Below are 15,854 nucleotides of genomic sequence, written 5' to 3' on the forward strand. Positions count from 1 at the left end.
CATTCCCTGACGGGCACTGAGTAAAGTAGCACGTCTAGTGAAAGAAAAGGATCGAATACAGAGAGATTAGGCAGCACAGTGGAATGCATCCTTTACATACTAGTCTCTGTATTTGAAATATGGATGTAAAAACTCAAACAGCGCCCCGAAAAAAACCCCCCCCGAAAAACCCAGTGTGATAATAAGAGTAACAATTACAGTTTTATGCTTTACTATAAGCAGCTCTGATACAGTATACTATAAACAGTTAATACTTTATGTGAATCCAGTACATCAGAATAAACCAAATAGTAGCAGTAACACAGGAAGCCAACTTAAATCAAAACAGTAACTACACTGCTGCATTACAAAATTAGATTCCTAAAATGTCAGTGAACAAGAAGATTTGACTGTAGAACTAGTAATGCATATCGCATGCAGTAATCAAACGGTTTTCATACCTTCTTCCCTCCAGTGTTCTTAAGCTAGCTTCCTCACGGGCTGTCATTCTTTCCCTTCTGGCTGAGTTCTGAGAAGCATGGAGAGGATGATTTGGATGCCCAGGATCACCAGCAGATGCTAGCGCAGAACCGTAACGCAGCTGAGCTTCGGTAGAGTCCATGATACTAACCATCCAATTCCAAGTTGGAATAAGCTTTTCTTCTACGTAATTCTATAGAAAATGAGATTTAATGAGTGTTGCAAACAATAGAATTAGATGATGGGAATGCAATCTCAACATAAGCCTCCACCATGGCTTTCAGAGTTACACTTGATTCCCCTACAAACAAAGAGGCTGTAAAACCACATTCAAGAATAACCAATGAACTGTTTCCAAAAGCTCTATTAAGACTGCTCATTTACTGTAGTGGTGTGCAGCTCTCATCACTTAACACCTTGGTGTCTATACAGCATTCTCACCGTCCCCTCTCTCCCGTTTGGGCATCTCTTCTCACCTTATGACCACCCAGCATCTCCCAGGTGTGCACACCTTGGGGATTTTAGTCCAATTCCTCCTGACTTTCTAGTAGCTTTAACAGCCCTCATCCTGCCCCGGCATTCACCAGCCGGATCTTCCACCATTCTTCACCCCTTGCAACTTACTCAGTGAAGACAAAAAAAAGTTAAGACCTGAATAGAGAACTGTATCAGCATACAAACCTCTCCTCCTGGTCCAGTCTTTTCTTCACCTGTTCCCAATACTGGCTCTGGAGCCCGCTTTTCTTGCCTTCTGCTAACTCCCTTGACCTATTGTTGTTTTTAATCCCACATCAGTTTGCTTTCTTCACTCCTCCACATTCTGGTCTTCAAAAATATTCCTCACACTTCAAATGTTCTTGTATCCACTAACTAACAAAATGCTGTCTCAACCTCATTTCTGTATCCAAATGAAACCTCCGCTGTCAAGCTTTCACGTGCTAATACAAATCTCTTGCTGCCTCAGCCGGACAGCTCTCCTGTGCACTCAAATGACAAACAGGTAACCTTTGCAAAACATCTCTACTCAGGAGAAGTAAGAGTTTCCTACTACGAATCTCCTGAACAGAAACTGATTTTAGTCTCCTTCATAATAAAATTATGTTCTCTTATTTTCTTCCCTGCCTATTTCCTCCAGCGTTTGATCCCAGAATATCTTTGTAGGGTTCCTCTCCCAAATCAGAAACCTTTTTCTTCCATCACACTGTGAAAATAGAGTCATGAAAATACTTTGTGGCTCAATTACAAGTAAATATATTGTCAACCGGTTTGCACATCCCAGCACACAGTACTACTAACAGAAAACAGCATCACTTGATTTCTTGGGCTCCCCAAAGCAGCAGTATTATTCTGACAGTTGATTTTTCTATCAAATTCAGTACAAATTATTTCACTCTCTATACTATGCCCACATGGAAGTTGATACATACTTCTTGAACACACTGCAGTGCCTCCTGTGTTGCTAGTCTCTGAAACTTCTTTCTATACATGCCAGATACCAGTATTCCCTTCCAGGTATATTTCTCTAAAGATGTATTTTACATATACTTTCAAATCCTGACAGTCAAGAGCAATGTACCAAAAAATATGCACATAACAGGGAAAGGATGATCATGTCCCTGAAAGAAGGGACAGTGAACAATACATTTACCTGTACAAGTCTTTTACTTCATTTAATTATTTGGTCCTTACTTTCTTCTTTTATAGACTCAACAGTTCACGTCAAAAAGAATAGGGCAAAAGATCTCTAGTAGAGATCACCAGTATCTCCAAAGCAATCAATCCTGACTTAACTATTAATTAGATACCAGTCAGACTTAGTTGGGGAAAAAAAAGACAACTGAAATTCCTTTTTTGAAAAAATATATGTATATGAAATATGAACATTTTAATGGAATACTAACTACAGGTACTTCAGCCTACACTATCTTTCATACAAGGAGAGGCTAAGAGAGCCGGGACAGTTTAGACTCAAGAAACAAACTCAGGAGGATCTCATCAGTGTGTATAAATACCTGATAAAAAGGTATACAGTATATAGAGCCAGACTCTTCTCACTGATATCCACTGAAGGGACAAGAGGCAATAGGCACAAACTGAAATACTTGGAAATTCCATTTAAACTCAAGAAAAAACTTTGTTACTATGAGAGTTGTCAAACACTTAACAGGTTGCCCAGAGCAGTTGTGGAGTCTCCATCCTTGGAAATATTCAAAACCTAACTGGATATCGTCCTAAGCAGTCTTCTCCTGTTGATCCTGCGGAGAATTTAGACTAGACAATCTTCAGAGGTCACTTTCAACCTCAACAATTCTATGATTTTACCTAAAAAATCCAACTGTATTGAGATTATCTTTCTCTACAGAGATCTGGATGTTCTTACCTGCAAGTTCACTGCATCTTGGTAAGTCAGTTTCACTGCAGCTGGGATCTGGGAGTATACTAGATGGTTGTACTTGGGAATCAGACCCATCAGATCGGATATCTGCCGTATCACGATACTGTATGCTCTTGCTAAACTGCTTGCAGATGTTAAATAGCTGCTTGCATTGCTGGCTTCAAGTGCTGCAGCTGCTGCTGCAGCACTCGTACTGATGGTACCGCTCCGACGTAGGTTTGATGGATCAATGTAAATCAAACCTGCCGAACTTGCTAAACATAAAAGAAGGTATGACATTAATTAATTTATTCAACTTTTGCTAAATATTTTCTGTATTGACTGATATCATAAACATTTCTAGAAATAAATTTGTAAATGTTACTGACATCACAACTGTAACTAGCAAAAAATTACTAGCTACAGTAAGCATACTCATATCTTAAGAACTACAACAGATCCTTCCTGGTTTTGAAATTCAAAAAAAAGAACTGGAACAGTCAAGATAAGTCAGCACTGTCCTTCTAAGACAAATAGATAAGATTTCATCCTTAAGAGAATAAACAAAACCAGAGGAAGGAACAAAGCCAGAGTTCAACTGACATTCATGCACACGTTTTACTCAAAACTTGCCTGCTGGGGCTGATGTACTAGAAGGAGCAGTGCTAGTAGTCCTCTGGTTTTGGGTATTACGTACAGCCCATTGCATGGAACGGGGAGCTTGGGCAGCACCATTGGCATGTGAGCTATTTGTGGTTCGTTCCAGAGGCTCATCAAGCATGAAGGTCTCCTGTTCTATGTCATCACTCTGACTGCTGCTGCTGTCAGAGTCACTGGAATCATTTGATTGAGAGTCATCTTCAGAAAAAAATGCTGGAACACTGCTAGCTCCTGTTGAGGAAAATAAGCAATAAACAGTAACTGACAACTGCTCATCTGTGCACGTATACATGTATCATGTCAGTGTTGTAAACTTTTTCCATGAGAAGAAACTATATGTAGTAAAAAGGTTCAAGTATCACTACTGAAAATCTTTAATAAATCATCCTTATAACATACTGCTAATTTTCCATAGGTTTCACGAAAAAGCAGTAAGATTACTTACATTTCGAAAGACAAATTAAGAAATAATTTGATTTAAACATTCTTCACCGATTCTGCCCCCAGGCAATGAATTCTAAAAATTATGCTACCAAACTGGACAGTAGAGTAGTTGCTTTTGAAAAGCCTTAAAATGATAGTCAGGTTTTGTGTTTTGTTTTAAACCGTATCTAACTTCTACACTAAAAATGAGTGAAAACATTTCATTTCACTTCACAAGAGTGCAGGGTAATCTCTGGCTAACACATGCAGAAGCTCCATAAGAACAAAAAAAGACAGGCCTCATCTTAGCACGTCTCCTCAGCGAAAAAGTCTGCATGATACCTTACAATTACAGGCAAATGAAAAGCAGAGGAAAAACAGGAAACGTGAGGAAGGCAGAGGTGGGAGGGAAGAAGCTGGATGAAGAGAAAAAAATAAAGGAAAGTAAGATTACAAGGGAAAGGTATTGGTTAAAGTGTCATAACCAGGTAATTCTCACTCTGTCCAATCTAGTTGTGAAGTAATTTCTCCAGTATACCTCTGGAGTGCTGGATGCAGTCCAGACCCAAAGGCAAAGAATAGCATTTTTTTGGTGAAGCCAGTTCTACCCTTGTTAAAGCCATATTCAATCACGAACACATTTCTTCTTCCTGTATAACTTAATCCTAGTATCTAAATGTAAACAGCTAGATTAAATGCAAGATGATGTGGCATACCTGCTTCCGACCCAGCAGTAGCTGCAGTGACAACACTCCTGCGCCCACTAGCATTGTCCTGATTACTGTGGTTACTCTCACTATCACTTTCTGTTTCAGCAGCAGCTAGCAAATCCAACTCCATATCACTGCCTATAAAAACAATATACAGAACATGTCATGTTTAGAAGGAGAAAAAAAAACAAACAAAAAAAACCACAGAATGACTGTATTGACTCATATAAGACACATTAAACAAAACCCAGAGCCTCTTACTATAGCAGAAGTTCATGGATATGCAGGGAGAGGTCATAAAAGCAGTGCAAACATGCAGCAATACTTAGAGCGTATTTTCTTATTTTCCAGCAATTAGCAAGCCATTGCCCTCTCACTCTGTACTGCATATATACATTCAACACACACACTGAAAATTAAGGATTCAGAATTAGTCACTCAAGACAAAAGACTCCACAATTCTTCATGCACGTGTATTAGGACAATTAGCCATATACTGTTTCAAACAAATATCTAAGGGATGCCTGAAAACTGAAAAATAAAATAAAAAAACCCACCCAAAACCCAACCAAACCACTACTTAAAAAACAAAGGTTCTATTCAAGTTTAAGTTTTGAGAATTAAATATTTTGAATACTCAGACAGATTTCCTGTACTGTAAGTGGGTTGACTGGAAACACAAGACACAGTCAGAAAGAAAAGATGATACTTTTATTTTTAAAATTATAGTTTTGGGCCATCTAATACCAAACTAACTAAAACAAGACAAGTCATATTAATGGCAAGAATTTTCATACATAATGGATTAATTTTGTCTACAAAACACTGAACCATAATTTAGTATTTTATGATTGGTTTGAAACTAGCTCACGATCGTTCAGATCCCTTTTGAGAACACATATACCATAACCACTATTTTATCATCAGCCATATAAGAGCTAGCCTCTTTTTTCAGTCCTTCAAGTAGTTTATGTCAACAACATTTTACAGTAGCAAATACAAAAGGCAAAATAGATATTGTTAACCAAGCATATAACAACATTTGAGGTTCATTTTTTTTATCCTTTGGTACCTTAGGATTTTCTCCTCAAGAGGAAAAGGAAAAATAAAAATGTTCATGTACTTGCCTACTACAAGTTATCTGTAATTTTACTCATCTCCTTCTGTAAGATGTGTAGTCTGAAACCCTTGGATTCTCTCTACTCACGCACTTCGCCCAAATCATTATCACTGGTGACTCAAAAGGTGCCTTTGGTTTTTGATGCATGTTTTGCTCATCCAAGCAGTAATGTGCATGATGTATGTTATACATACCATCTTCATCATGCTCATCATGCTGTCCTTCTGCTTCAGCATTTTCTTCGCCATGTTCCTCCTGTTCATCATGATGGTCTTCTTCACCAGCTACCCCCTCAACTACCTCAACCTGCAAAGAGCATTGTAATTTTATGCTAGAGAACCTTCTGCATCAGCGATAACCTATGTATTTTCAAAAACTCAGGGGGAAAAAAAAAACCCAAGCAAAAAACAACCCCCAAAAAACCAAAAAAACACACACACATCTAAGAAAGATGACCTCACAATTCAATTGACTTGAACAGAAAATGAACTTACAGCCACAGTACTTGCAACATAGTTGTACAGTCCACAGCATTGTGGAAAAAGAAAAAAAATCAGGCCCACAGATAAAACACAGGCTTGGACATTACATTTTAATACTGAAAGGGCAAAGCTGACTATAAAACCTAAAATTAGTTTTTAAATACTGAAGAGCTACCATCCTTGTAAAAGACCCTCCAGTTCTCTAATAGAACCTACGTAATAGCAGCCATTTGCCGAAAGACTTGAAAACTTTTTTAGCAGGGATTATAATACAGCATAAGTTTATATCTAAAGGAAATGACAGATGTATTTACTAGTATTCTAAATCATACTGTAATTCTGTCAAATGCAAGGCACCTGGTATACTCTGAAATGACTAAAATACAAACCAGCAATTACAAAGCTGTGTTAAAACAAAATGCTTATGGCATGGTAGGACTTCATGAAGTACTACTCAGTATCTTTTGCAAATCGAAGGTCTTGATGCATGGATTTCTGGTTCAGATGTTAAAGTATGTGCTAATGCAATACGTGCCATACCAAGAAGGAAAAAAAAAAAACCACCCACACAAAAAAAAGAAAACTGACCTCTTCTACATCTGCTGAAACAATATCATCTTGTTCTTCATCCCTGCCACGAACTGGTTGTGACTGGCTGATTCGTCTTTGCTGAGGATTCCTTATGATGTAGGATGACTGAGATTGACTAGAACTTTAAAAAAAAAAAAAAGACAGAAAAAAAAAGTAGATTTGGACCTCTGAACGTCACTATTAACCTAAATTACTGTAGAAATCTGTCACTAGGAAAGTACTTCCAAAACGCTTGGCCAGAATAAGAAGCCTCACTGTACTTCTGTTAGTGAAAAGCTAATAAAAACCCCAAACAAAACCACCTTTAACAAGTCTTCGAAAAGAGCGAATAGTTAGCTTTAGCAAATTTTACCTGCTGGACTGGTCAGATGATGGTCTGGGTGGCAGAGGCTCCACAGAAAACAGTTCTTCACTTCCCTGCATGGCATCTATACTAGTGCTAGCAAGAGTAAAGGGCGCTGTAGGACGTGCAATTCCCATCCTGACAGGAATAATTAGAGATTCTGCTACATTGCACAACTCTTCAACAGCATAGGGCAATAATGCCTGGAATACACGTTTACATTTTCCAATTGGCTGTGGAATAAAATTGCTAGGGAAAAAAAATATGAAAAAATAAAGGTCAAGAAACTTGTCTTTTTTTCCAAAAAACTTTATGGTGATACCAATTTTTTTTTCATTCAAGACAATTATCTTTAACAGATACATACATTTGTGTGTATAGTAACAACATGAACAGCTATTCAAGGCAGTTAAAAACATTTATCATTCAATAATTCCAGACTAAGGCTTGATATCTAAATCTATGACTGACAAACAACCATAGATTGGGAAGTAGACTTTTTTAACATGTTAAAATTACAAAATCCTAACATTTTAAACAGAAAGGTTCAGTATGAACATGTAAGTTTAACATCTGTTGTATTACAAAGCTACATGACATACCAGCAGCTATTGTGCAATCCTGAGGTTTGCACCTTTCTACACAATGCTGCCTACAGACCACAAATTAATTCAGATGTTTCTGCCTACTGTTGATTTGTATCAACTCATGTAATAAGAGAATAAATATTTAAATAAAGAAAAAAAAAACACCACAACCAACACCCCCACGACCACCACTTACTTTTTCTTTTTGGAGGAAGCCATTTCCACACTAAGAATGACAAACACTCTTGCCACAGAACGCAGGAATCTCATTGTAACAGCAATAGCTTCTTCTCTGCGTCCTGGCGTATACTTGTTTTGTAATTCCTTTACCAGAGTACCCAATAAAGTATCTAAGAGCTGTAGAAACAGGTCATTACAACCCAATAGCGTTGTGTAATTTAGAAGCATAAAACAAGACAGATTAAGATTCAAAGGGAGACCACAGTCATAACAGTATACATTCACAAAAACATAACTAACTTGAAGTTATTTTCAAACTAGTCTTCAAGCATATCACCTGAGATGCACTATAGTATCACATTACTCAGAAAATCTATGTAAAACATAGCTAAGAGTGCTTACCAAAATGTCTGCTGTACACTTGACAATGAGGCAGTGCGTAAAACAGTCCAAGCGAATAGTTCCACTTTGCTGATTAAGGTAAACTTGTTCTTCAGGCAGAAGATGACCTATCCTACTGCTTGCACTAAGACTTGGAAAAAACAAAAAGAAAGGAAATAAAATTTATGTAAGTCAGCAGGTCTCAAATATCAGATCAAACTTTACATTGACAACTATGTGTAAATACACACGGGTCTTTATTTTCCTGGGAGCCAAACATGATCATGGACTTCAGTGCATTCCAGTCCTGCAAAACACGTTCCAAAGCAAGCTGGGCAAAACGAGGAGGTTCTAAATCATGATCAGGCATATCAGAATCTGAAGAGACAAAAAAGCAATATAAGAAATAGGTACTGAAATATGGAATTTGACATTTATTTCCCTGAAACAGCTCTTACCTTCAGGATTCGCAGTTTTACGATTACGATCTTCCCTAATTCTAGGCGGTCTGTACTGGCAGTGTTCCACAGTTTGCCTGGCAACTGTCTGCACTAAAAACAGCAGCAGATGTTCTCCTCTGTAATAAAAAATTGATTAGCAGAGATATGATACTCCACATACTTAAAAATAATAAAAATTATTCTGCTCTAGTCATTGCAAACAGGAACTCGCCTGCTATTTGGCATGGTAACAAGATTTGTGGTGGTAAGCAGGCGGTAAAGGAGATCAAGGCGAGCAGACTTTTGTCCAGCAATTAGTGTTTTACACTTGCACTTTTCCCAGCAATCACAGTAGGCTGTTGGAGATGTTCGTTTGAGCCTACAAGAAATAGAAAAGGTGAGTTGCAACACTGTTCAGTAATATACCAAATATTTTCTACACAAGTTGAGGGTGTTAGTATACACATTAAGATTCTTGCTTTGAGTTTTTTGTTTATTAGAGTAGCAACATGCCAAAACCTAGCTTAAAAGAGAAATGCAGAGTTTGTATGTGGCAACACTTGATATTTGCTATTCTTGTTTCCTACACTCATTTTAAGGGGACAGTTTCACTATGGAGCTTTCCATAGTGCCTTAGTAAAGCTCATCCAAGACCATTTATTCTTCCCCAAAATAGCCTCCAGCCAAGAAAGTTAAGTTGGAAATCCTCACTACACACTGTAAAATCTCAGTAACTGTTACAATACTGAGGATATCTTTATGATTGTATCTGTTAGGTTATTATAGCTAGGACATTAATGCTGTAATATTTACACTCTGTAATAGTGGCACAAAACATCTGCAGCTTCAAAGCTTTGGCTAGGTTGATATGAGACTTCTTCACTGTTCATTTGACTGCTTGCTCACTTTTCCCTTTATTACAGTTGATCTTAGGGATTAATATGCTACACTTTGTTCTGAAAGGTTACAAGAATGATCTGTCATCAGGATTCACTGGCTTCAGAGAACTCCTGGAGGCACCCAAAATGAAAACATGGTATTATTTGGATATACTATTCTTAGAATATTAAGCACTTTAAGGGTGTCAGAATTATTCATTTACTCTAAATTCTATAAAGCAAAAAGTACAAGGCTGCTTCAGGTCACTCTTTCAATTCTGACCCATAAAATAAATCTTACAGAGCAGAAGGCAAAGAAGATATTTAAAATATTTTATTAATCTTCTGTTCTCTAATATCTGAACACTTCATCCAAAGAAAAAACCTATTAACTATCAGTAAACAAATGAAATCACCAAATATTGATTTAATTATAAGAAACAGAACACAATACTCACTTGCAGTCATGGCCTTTGTGACAGACCCTTGCACATTCTGTGCAACAACAAAGAGATTCCAATAGGCCACATGTTCGGCATTCAAATATATCCTAAAAAAATTTACCAAAAATATTATGCATAGTTTTCTCCCTACAGCACTTGCAATCTCACAGCATTTCAAGTTAAAATAAAATTGCACCTGTTCAAACTGATGCCTTCACTTAGAACTAATTCAATTCTAGAAAGTGAAACTTTGTTGTTAGTTAGAATAGTCAGTGTTTTCAAAGAGCTGTTTCCATCAAAATTTCTGCCAAAGCTAGCCAAGAGAGGAAAAGTCCACACCCATAAACAGCCATATTCTGACCAACACAACCAGCTTTGAGACTACAAAGCAATTAGGGGAGGTAACAACTATACCAGACTTAAAAATTACAGTAATTAAAACAATGTAACTTTAGTAATTTTAAAATTAGATTAGTAGACTAACACATGGTTCAAACATATTCCTATTTACTTAAAAAGAAAAGGAAAAAAGAAAAAAAAAGCCTTACTTGGTTAATATGTTCTGCGCCAGTCCATGTAAAACTGCATGTATCGTTACAACACAAAACATACAAAGGAGAGTCATCTGGATTTGTACCAGAAGGACAAACCATTCCCATAAACACATCATCTTCTTTTTCACTGGAAGTTGCTTCAGCTAAAAGAACAATAGAATAACAGTGTTACAAACAGCCCCCAAAAAGTAACAAAACCCCACCAACAGAACCCATGCTTGACAGACGTTTGCCATTACAAAATCCCATACAGAATTAGAAATTTGAATAAAGTCTCTGTCACAGTCTTTTGAGAAAGCTTTCTGCTTGTCACATTACAGGTATTTCTTACAGAAGCTGCTGCAAACTCCTGACTGAAAAATACAACCATCAACTCTTCCCCAGTTTTAAAGTCACCGATACTCTAATAAAATTCAGTGGACCACCATTCTAAAGGATTAAAAAATAATTTATAGGCAATATTCTTATAAAGAATACACATAGTCCTACAGACCTTGTCACACCACAGTTCTAATCTGCCTAAATTTCTCCTCAAGTTCAGCTTCACATACTTCTCTTAAACAATTAAATATCAACATCAAAAGAGAGTCACAGAACATGTGTTTGTATAGAAGTCTTTTTAGGAACAGGATCTAGCTTGGCATACTGCTTTATCATATTGGTTTTTTCCAATTCAAAGAAGTTCTAGGTGATACCTTTGTGCTACTGAAAAATAGTACCTTAATCCACTGATGTTTGTAAAGCAATGAAGTGCTGAAAAGACAAAAGAGGAAGATACTACATAATAGCAAGATTTCCAAAACATGCAGCAATATATAGTGTTTTGGAAAGAGGTATTTACCACCATCACCAGCTGCTCAAGCACATGTAATCTCACACACAAAAAAAAGCACTGTTAATAACGACTCTGCACACATGCCAAACTTCAGAAGGAAACCACACACTAATAATTACTGAAACTGGTGTACCTTTAGCAATTTTCTGTGCAGTTTCTAGAATTGTAATTGCAGCAGGATATGCCCGGCCACTAACTGCTGACATAAATGGTGTCATGCCTCTTGCATCCCTAAGGAAAAAAAAAAAAAAAAAAAAAAAAAACACAAACAACTGACAAGTTAAAACACAAAAAATTTCTTTGTTATAACAGACAAGGTAGGAAATAAATATATGAAAACTTAGCACTGCTAATCTTGTGCAAACAGAAAAACCACGGAGTGAAAAAGCACTCTTATTTGTTTTACTTCTGTGAAATACAGCTAATTTTAAGGGATGGCAGGACACAAATACAGCCAATATTCTAACATTCTCCATTCTAACTAATGCACCTTTAAATAACCTTTTAAAAAGGGTTCTATGTAATAAATTTCAGGTGATATAACATTACAAAGGATAGTGAGAATTCATACAAAAATCCTTACTTTGCTGACAGCAACTCTCGAAGATAAGGTTGTAAAACAACACTGTCACATAGTAATTTCAGTATGAAATGAGCATTTGCCTTCCGATCCTTTGATTCCACTACAGACGGTTCGGTAGAAGGACCTGTAATGAGAAAAAAAAATTGTAGAGAAACAGTTTTTCCTCAAAAAATGACTACCTATTAAAAGCAAATAATTCAGTGTTTCACTGGAGTGATTAATCAGCAGCTTGACTATTCAGTGATTTGCCAGTTTCAGCAACATTTCACTGAAGTACTATAAATTTCAGCTCCAAATTACATTCTGAAACACAGACAATAATCCAAATTCCATATCGATTACCATATTTTTACATATTTGTCATTCTCCAGGTAAAAATAATTTTTACATAAAACACAGCATGGTGCTTCATTTACTTTCTGCACACTTGTGAAATTCTGCTTCAATCCAATCTTCGTCTGATAAGAGGTATTTTCATATGCAGAAAGTCTGTGCAAGCAAAGACAGCTTTTGAGATAATTTTCCTTCCAAAACATAATCAGATAAGCAGTATGTCCTCACCTGGTATCGTAGAGGTGCTAGGTCCTTGGCCGGTGCCAGTCGCTGCTGTGGTAAGAGATCCCACAGCGGGGGCCAGGATAAAATCAATGTCACCATCTTTCAGTAAACAGAACAGCAGGATGTATATCAATACATAAAAACATCCCTAACAATATGCTCTTTCTGCAACGTCTAACACACTGCAGGTTTTCTGTATTTAATTGGTACTCTTTCCTACAAATGGCCACATTCCTAAATTAGTACTATAACTCAACATGACAAAACACACTTCAGAGAAGTTTGACACCAGCATTAGAAAGACACGTACTGGATTTAAAATCAGCTGTTAAATCTTCAGTAAACTCTTAAAGCTACCTCAGTGACCTCTTGCTATCCCAATGACATTTAGGTATTTTAGTCTCATGCCGAAATCTAAAGTGATTCTCCTTAAAAGCCATTGGTTCCTTTATTAAATCTCTCATTCTACAGACTAACGTGATACATGAACAGACTTACCCGGATCCATTGCAGGAGGATCTGGAACCCAGCTGGGAGGAGCTATTGGTGGAGAAACTGGATCCTGGTGATCACTTGATGAAGCACCAGCTTCATGTCTGCCCAATCCTGCAGCTCTCAAGGATCTTCTCATCATTTCCCTTAATCTCAAACTGAATACAAACCCAAGGTAAAAATACTATCTCATCTGCATTTATAATTAGAACATTTTAAATAAGTATTTCACACTGAAAAAGGAAATCAAACTCTTCCTATCTCCATTTTTCTTCAGCATAAGGAAGAATGAGCAAAGAGGTATTTTTCATTCCTGTATTGCATTTTGTTGCAACAGAACATAATGGCCTTGGAAGAAGAGTCAGCCAGCAATATACCAAGATAGACTCAAGCCCAGAATGCAACCCTAGTCATGACAGCACTGCCTCTTGCAGGGAGTAGCAGCTGATGGGCATTATTACCACAAAATTGACATTCCTTTTACCCCAAACTCATTGCCAGAGGTGTTAAGCTTTTGCAAGTATTTGCTTTTTATTGCTGTTGTTTTTTTAAAATCTAACTGCAAGAAGAGGTTAATGAAAGAATAAAAATGGGGCTTGAAAAAAAATGTTTTTCAAAGGAGTTATTTGTTTAAAGCTACTGAACATGAAAGTACTACTTTACTGAGGATAGTCAGTAACCAATTTCAAGAAATTCTGTATCATCTTAGAGGGAAAGGTGGCAGGAATAAGGTAGAAGCCAAAGAACTCAGTGTGATACAAAGAGGTACAAATACAAGGTGTTTGTTGGTTTGGTTGGGTTTTTTTAAATGCATTTCATCTTAAAGAGTAATGTCTCCTACAGCACGTGGGAGGGAATCTTCAAGCCTTACCCTTATCTCCCATATCAAAAAAACCACAGTGACGAGGACTGTAGCTTGCAAAGGATAAAGACATCATTTCATGTCAATTTCTTTGATGACAGAGTTAAGCAAAAAAATTGTACTATGCCCTGATCCAGAGTGCTCTGAACTGATTAGAACTCAGTACAGATACTGTCAAATTCCCTTGACATGAGCACCACTCAGTTACCATCATGGAAAGAGGAAGAACCTAAATGTCATCAGAAATTAGGGTTCTGTCAGGGTCAGAAACCTATCCTTTTAGAGCCACCTCGATATAAAGGACTTCCACTATAACAATGATTGCTTAATATAAAATATAAAAAGAATCAACTTAAGTTCTTCCCCACTGGTGTTACATTGATCTCAGTATTAATCCATGTAAGCAACCACTTCCCTCAGAAATTCTCCTAAAAGGACAAGCCTGGGTGCTATTATAGTACTTCTGCAATACTTAACTCTCCTTGGTAAGGAACACTAGAGCTTATCCCCAAATTCCCTTTCCGCACAAGGAGGAGCATTTCCACTTTACAACTGAGGAGACAATGCCCGAACCCCAGAAAACAGAATTAGTTTAGAAATATCCCACCATTAGTTCTCACACCAGAAAAGGCTTCAAAAAAACCCACTACAGCTCTAGTTTGGTGCTTGAAGAAGTGAAATTTGACTTTAAACTAGCAATAGAGCCCGTTCATGAACTAGACTGAAGGAAAGAATTAGCAAGCGATTGGTAATTAATACAGAAATTAGCATACAGAAAACAAGAAGAAAGCATTAGTCAGTTTACCTTCTGCTGCTTGATGATCCTGCCCGATTTCCTGGACCATTACTTGACACAACGGAGATTGCATTTGCAATAGCTTCCACAGCAGAGAGCCTTTCAGCAAATGTATTCCTTTCAGAGCGCTCAGCTTCTGAAAAATTAAGAACAGTGTTAGTGCCAAAGTTTCACTTGTGAAAACTATAAGGAAGGAGTATAAAGTATGAAATGTCACTAATCATAAAATGTTCCCTGCATTTTATTTATTTTTTTTTTTAAAGAATTAGAGGGACAGAGTAGGTTCATATAAAATTTTTATTTTGGACAAGCTTAACCATGATTCTGACTGGGTTTGGTTTCTAAAAGGCCATCAAGGAAGGAAATTCAAGGCACCCAAATTCCAGAACAAGCTTTCAGTTTTCAGTATCAGTATCATCAAGAGACATGGACCCATCTATCACATAGCTGATTCCAGACACTTGGCAAGTCCAGGCTTCAAAAGTAATGACAACCAAAAAGACCCAGACCACCACAAAAAAACCCAAAAAACAAACAAACAAACAAAACCAAAAACAAACTCACACTTCACAATGAGCAGCTATGAACAATGCAAAATTGTGGGCTTGTAAGATACACGACTTACAAGCATGCTTAGAACTAACTGCGTTATAAGACAGCACAATCAGTTTACATCAGAAAGAATGAACATTTCTTCTAACATCTAAAACCCTAAGCACCATAACTTAAAGGTCCTAGTCATAACAAGGACCCAATTGTGCCAAGTGCTATACAGAATATAAAAAAACTGCCTAGTTGTACAGTTACAGTACAACTTGAAGTAGCCACCTGAATCAAAGACCTAATGTAGATTTATCTGCAAGATAAATACAGAGATAAAGCAGTAAAGTCAGCTGTACAAGGTTTGCACAGAGTATCAGTCATTGTTTCTTTAGGAGCTACTAACAATTAAAGATTGCATAGCCACTACACAGCAAATTATGAATCACTACAACCATGGATTCAGAAAGAACTGACAGAAAAGCCACTTTCAGCATGATAACAGGCCAGGAGAGGGGCAATCTTCCTTTCAGAGTGAAAGACAATTTTTGGTACAAACTAGA

At 37.1% G+C, this 15,854-nt stretch overlaps 1 protein-coding gene across 1 annotated transcript in view; it reads right to left on the reverse strand.

The window, feature by feature from the left end:
- UBR5 (ubiquitin protein ligase E3 component n-recognin 5) overlaps nt 1-15,854 on the reverse strand; it is a 71,814-nt gene that overhangs the window by 14,955 nt on the left and 41,005 nt on the right. Inside the window, exons 22-41 of the mRNA XM_009707091.1 lie at nt 14,761-14,887; nt 13,100-13,251; nt 12,605-12,700; nt 12,044-12,167; nt 11,594-11,691; nt 10,620-10,768; nt 10,087-10,178; nt 8,983-9,129; nt 8,769-8,887; nt 8,562-8,688; nt 8,332-8,461; nt 7,946-8,106; nt 7,172-7,411; nt 6,817-6,940; nt 5,941-6,052; nt 4,633-4,764; nt 3,467-3,724; nt 2,840-3,108; nt 441-652; nt 4-34 (exon numbers count right to left, since the gene is read on the reverse strand). Of these exons, the coding sequence (XP_009705393.1) occupies nt 4-34; nt 441-652; nt 2,840-3,108; nt 3,467-3,724; nt 4,633-4,764; nt 5,941-6,052; nt 6,817-6,940; nt 7,172-7,411; nt 7,946-8,106; nt 8,332-8,461; nt 8,562-8,688; nt 8,769-8,887; nt 8,983-9,129; nt 10,087-10,178; nt 10,620-10,768; nt 11,594-11,691; nt 12,044-12,167; nt 12,605-12,700; nt 13,100-13,251; nt 14,761-14,887 (2,900 nt within the window). The remainder of the gene's footprint in view (nt 1-3; nt 35-440; nt 653-2,839; nt 3,109-3,466; nt 3,725-4,632; nt 4,765-5,940; nt 6,053-6,816; nt 6,941-7,171; nt 7,412-7,945; nt 8,107-8,331; nt 8,462-8,561; nt 8,689-8,768; nt 8,888-8,982; nt 9,130-10,086; nt 10,179-10,619; nt 10,769-11,593; nt 11,692-12,043; nt 12,168-12,604; nt 12,701-13,099; nt 13,252-14,760; nt 14,888-15,854) is intronic.

The sequence above is a fragment of the Cariama cristata genome, unplaced genomic scaffold (genome assembly GCF_000690535.1).
Source record: "Cariama cristata isolate BGI_N322 unplaced genomic scaffold, ASM69053v1 scaffold18089, whole genome shotgun sequence".
Classification (NCBI taxonomy): Eukaryota; Metazoa; Chordata; class Aves; order Cariamiformes; family Cariamidae; genus Cariama; species Cariama cristata.